The sequence below is a fragment of the Staurois parvus genome, unplaced genomic scaffold (genome assembly GCF_062004578.1).
Source record: "Staurois parvus isolate SC_StPar_1 unplaced genomic scaffold, SC_StPar_1.0 ptg001871l, whole genome shotgun sequence".
NCBI classification, from domain to species: Eukaryota; Metazoa; Chordata; class Amphibia; order Anura; family Ranidae; genus Staurois; species Staurois parvus.
The window spans coordinates 115,001-120,151 of NW_028319667.1; the positions used below are offsets into that span (position 1 = coordinate 115,001).

The 5,151-nt window shown below is 40.7% G+C and overlaps 1 protein-coding gene across 1 annotated transcript in view; it reads right to left on the minus strand.

Moving 5' to 3' along the window:
- The window catches only part of LOC149433935 (beta-1,3-galactosyltransferase 5-like), a 5,708-nt gene extending 4,957 nt beyond the window's left edge, over nt 1–751 (minus strand). Inside the window, exon 1 of the mRNA XM_089664263.1 lies at nt 163–751. Within this exon, the coding sequence (XP_089520389.1) occupies nt 163–745 (583 nt within the window). The 5' untranslated portion in view covers nt 746–751. The remainder of the gene's footprint in view (nt 1–162) is intronic.
- Nucleotides 752–5,151: the final 4,400 nt, after the last annotated feature.

The window sequence follows — 5,151 nt, forward strand, 5'->3', positions numbered from 1 at the left end:
GATTTTACTGTTGTGGGATTAGTAACACTTTAAAGTAGCACAGTGCCGAATTGCAAAAAAAAAAAAAATGCCCTGGTCATGCACGGAGGTCAAGTGGTTAAAGAGCTTGTTCAGAATCTGCAAACACTGTAGTGTGCCCAGCCAGGGGCACTCCTCTCTTACCTTTAAAAATGTGGTCCACGTGTGGTACATTCAGATACAGCCACTCCAAGAAACAGCGCTCTTTCAGAGACAGGTTATGGTGTCCTTCGCTCATGTCCCATTGTAGAATGTCTCCATACACTTGGTTCTCACGTTTGACGATTTCCATATGTCCTTTCACATCCGTGTTTCCCAACAAGAAGAGCGGCTTAATTCTGTATCCGTATATCTGCCTCTCTTTAGCCCACGACTTCCTCAGCTCTGACCTCCTGGCCCCAGTCTTGGGGTGGGATTTGACCGCCAGGATCAGCAGTTTTTGGTTGGTATCTCCTGGTTCCTCCGAGTGTGGCCCCTGGATGAGTGTGCAGTTGTAACTCTGTAGGTAGGGGAACTCCACCTCAAAACTGGTCAGGTTCAGATGATAAGTGTGGGTGTCATTGGACAGGGTCACCGACTGCCTCATTACGGGGAGCGGAGTCCTGGTTGGCGTTGGGGCAAGGCGCACCGTACGGGTGATGTCGCTGGGGTTCGTGAGCCACCTCGCCATCAGAAAAGTCAGAATGGAGAACAAGGAGGCGCTCACCAGGATTCTTTGACGTCTCATTGTGCCCTGGATAGAGACAGCCAGAATTTTAATACAATCATTTAAAAAAAACCCTCAAAAGTATCTATTTATTCTTTTCACTTTTTGAAACATTCGTGGCCCTTTTTTTGTTTTCATTATTTCATTGTTTTCACATTTTTCCCAGCAGCTGTTTATTCATCAATTCAATGTTTAGTTTAAGTCAGCTATACATTCAAGTTGGTTTTCTTCAGAAATAGAGTAGAAAGGCCTGTCCCCTGCCAGCATGAAGGTCATTTCAGGGCCGCTGTTAGAAACCACAGGGCCCCAAAAAGCCAACATGACTGGGTCTCCCCAACAAAAAAAAAAAAAAAAACACAGTTGACTAGGCTTCCTTTATAAATGAACACAGTGAGTGATCAGTACTGATCACTCATTGTGTTTATTCAGGAAAGGAAGGGGCTGGTAAATGTGACACCGGACCCTTCCCCAACTCTACATCCTGAGGCTTGTAGCTGCCGGTGGGAAGGAGAGGAGAAAAGCCGGTACTGTGGGGGCCCAGGCAGCTGGGTGAACCAGATGGGAAAACACTACAGAGGGGTGCCTGGACAGTGGGGGGAAATGTATGGTGCATGGGGGGGGGGGCAATTATTGGAACCAATTCCATGTATGGCTCTCTGTGCAGCAGCTGAATGCCAGCGGGAGGTGGAGGAGAAGAAGCCAGGTGGAGGAGAAGAATCCAGGGGATCGGTTCCAATAATTGCCCCTCACCCTCCCTGCCCACATCCAGTTCACCCCGCTGCGTGGCCCCCCTGCTGGCCTGGGCCCCGTACAGGAGGACTGGTGTTACCCCCTTTTCCACGGCTCTGGGTCATTTGCTCTCTGTTCAGAAGCAGTGGTCTCTCTGCAGGAGCCCGGCACTTTCCCTTCTGAATCAGAGCTTCTCCAGTCAGCAGGGAGCGTGAGAGCTACAAATTGCACAGCTATAGGTTGAACTCAGCTAGGGGTGTGTTGGACCCAGGGGCGGACTGACCATTTGGGCACTCGGGCACTGCCCGAGGGCCCGGGGTCAGTAGGGGGCCCCATGAGATGCCCCTTGTACCTTTAATTGGCTTTTTCATAGGCTTTTTTTGGCTGTGGGTGAGGACACAGGGGCCCCATGATCCCCTATTGCCCGGGGGCCCCATGAGATGTCAGTCTGCCGCTGGTTGGACCTCTGCAGAGAGACCACTGCTTCCACACAGAGGGCAAGGGTCCCTCTCTGCAGCATACTGGCAGAGGACGGGTTTTTCTACTCAGGCTGTGATTGCTTTCTAAGGAAAGCCAGCTAAAAGACGCCGCTCACCTTTTTTTTTTTTTGCCTGTTTATAAAATAGACAAATACAGTAAATAAAAAATCTACTTGTGACTTGAAAAGATATTGCAATATAAAGTGTTTGGTTGGGTCTTGTAGAGACAAAAGATGCAAAACACAACAATTGGTTTTGACGGACATCGAATTTCTCGCCAAGGACACAAAAAGTTCAAAAAACAGAAACAATTACATAGTTCCAAGGTTGCTAAGGCTGAATGAAGACACCACCAAAGGTCACCTCTCCTTTCCATACCCCCACACATTGCGATTGCTAAGAAACACGCCTAACAGTTTTTAATTATGTACATTCCTTGCTGACACCACCAACTGTGGAAGGGAGTTCCACATCCTTACCACTCTAATGCAGGCCATAGACAGGGAGAAAACCGGCCGCTTTTTTTTTTTTAGAAAATCGGTCGTTCAGTTGGCTGACATTACCACCATTGGCTGATTTTCGTCCCGTCTAAGGCCGGCAAATATAATAGCAGTGTCCCTGCAGAGAGCTCCACTATTATATTTGACAGAAGAAATAGAATATGAATAAGAAAAAGAAAAAGTTGCAACATTGTATTAATTTGTATCCATTTCGGATACAGATGTTTCTATTCAGATACAAATAGATACAATGTTGCTATACTTTTAAATGTCAAATATAATATCAGACTGAAATTCTTTTTTTTTTCTGCTTCTTATTCTTTTTCTTCTTATTATTCATATTCTATTTATTCTTCTTATTCATATTCTTTTTCATCTTCTTCTTTATATTCTATTTCATCTTTTTCTTCTTCTTATTCATATTCTATTTCTTCTTTTTCTGCTTCTTATTCATTTTCTTTTTCTTCTTCTTATTCATATTCTATTTCTTCTTTTCTTCTCCTTATTCATATTCTATTTCTTCTTTTTCTTCTTCTTATTCATATTCTATTTCTTCTTTTCTTCTCCTTATTCATATTCTATTTCTTCTTTTTCTTCTTCTTATTCATATTCTATTTCTTCTTTTCTTCTCCTTATTCATATTCTATTTCTTCTTTTTCTTCTTCTTATTCATATTCTATTTCTTCTTTTCTTCTCCTTATTCATATTCTATTTCTTCTTTTTCTTCTTCTTCATTTTCTTTTTCTTCTTCTTATTCATGTTCTATTTCTTCTTTTCTTCTCCTTATTCATATTCTATTTCTTCTTTTTCTTCTTCTTATTCATATTCTATTTCTTCTTTTCTTCTTCTTATTCATTTTCTTTTTCTTCTTCTTATTCATATTCTATTTCTTCTTTTTCTTCTTCTTATTCATATTCTATTTCTTCTTTTCTTCTCCTTATTCATATTCTATTTCTTCTTTTTCTTCTTCTTATTCATATTCTATTTCTTTTTTTCTTCTCCTTATTCATATTCTATTTCTTCTTTTTCTTCTTCTTCATTTTCTTTTTCTTCTTCTTATTCATATTCTATTTCTTCTTTTCTTCTCCTTATTCATATTCTATTTCTTCTTTTTCTTCTTCTTCTTCATATTCTATTTCTTCTTTTCTTCTTCTTATTCATTTTCTTTTTCTTCTTCTTATTCATATTCTATTTCTTCTTTTTCTTCTTCTTATTCATATTCTATTTCTTCTTTTCTTCTCCTTATTCATATTCTATTTCTTCTTTTTTTCTTTTTCTTATTCATATTCTATTTCTTCTTTTCCTCTTTTCTTTCTTCTTGCCGGTCACTGCTCATGCGCATTTTTTAAAATCGGTAAAAAGATCGGCCGATTTGTCCATCATTGCCGCGAAAATCGGCTGAAGAACAAAATTGACCGATTTTTTTCCCAACATGACCGATAAAAAAAAGTATCAAAATCACGAAAAATGGCCGACTGATTACCCACTAACAACCTGAAAATCGGCCGATTTTTTTTTCGGTCAAAAATTTGGCCGGTTTTCTCCCCGTCTAGGGCCTGCATAACAGTGAAGAACCCTTTACACAGTGTAAGACCGAACTGCCTCTTGTCCAACTTCATTGTGTGGCCCCGTGTCTGAGAGATGAGATGAAATAGTTTCCTCCCGATACTGGGGTCACCATTCAAAGATTTGTATATCACCATCTCCTAAGCGTGTGGGCGAGGCTGACTTGCCCTTTTGTGGAAAAAAAGATGGCGCTGCGCTACTTGCCCTAAAAACAAGTAAACCTGAATGAACAATAACACATAAATAAAAAACAACAACTACAAATAGATGAATGAGTGAACAATCACATAAACAGAGAATGAGTGAACAATCCCATAAACAGAGAATGAGTGAACAATCACATAAACAGAGAATGAGTGAACAATCACATAAACAGAGAATGAGTGAACAATCCCATAAACAGAGAATGAGTGAACAATCACATAAACAGAGAATGAGTGAACAATCACATAAACCATGGAACTAGGGTGCAAAGTAATGTCCACAGAGGTGAATCCACAATATGTGTGACGAGGCAAAAAGGAGAAAAACGTGGTCAAGCAGTGAATGCAAAAAACAAGTGTCAGCGAATAAACAGCATAAAGATACCATATAGGAGAACCAAAATCGCTGTCAATGGAGATAAAAAAGTGGCATAAGAAAATGGCAAAAAAAGATGAAACGTGGCCAAATAGTGAATAAAAAACCATCAAGTGTACAGTGGATCAATGAGAATAACATAAAAAGAAAAATATACGAAAAATGCTGTCAAATGGTGATATAAAAATGACATAAAAAATAAACGCGGCCAATAAGTGAAAAGACGGCATGTGTTCAGTGAATGCAATAAAGCAGAAATGAAAAGACAAGACGATCAATGGCGAAAAATATGGACGACAAATAAGTCCCACCTGCACCCTGACTGCTGGGCTGAAAGCACAACACACGCGGGGGGCAAGGCTTCACTTGCCAGTCAACCCGGCAGCCTGCAGCTAGCTGGTCTCTGGACCAATCAGCGAGATGGTTTTCCCTCTGCTAGCCACGCCCACCTGCCAGCGCTATGGCATGCATATCTATTTTATTTATTTCAGGTACTTACATGGTGCTTACAATCTAAGGTCCCTAACTCACACATACTAGGGCCAATTCCCCTCCCAGCATGTCTTTGGAGTGT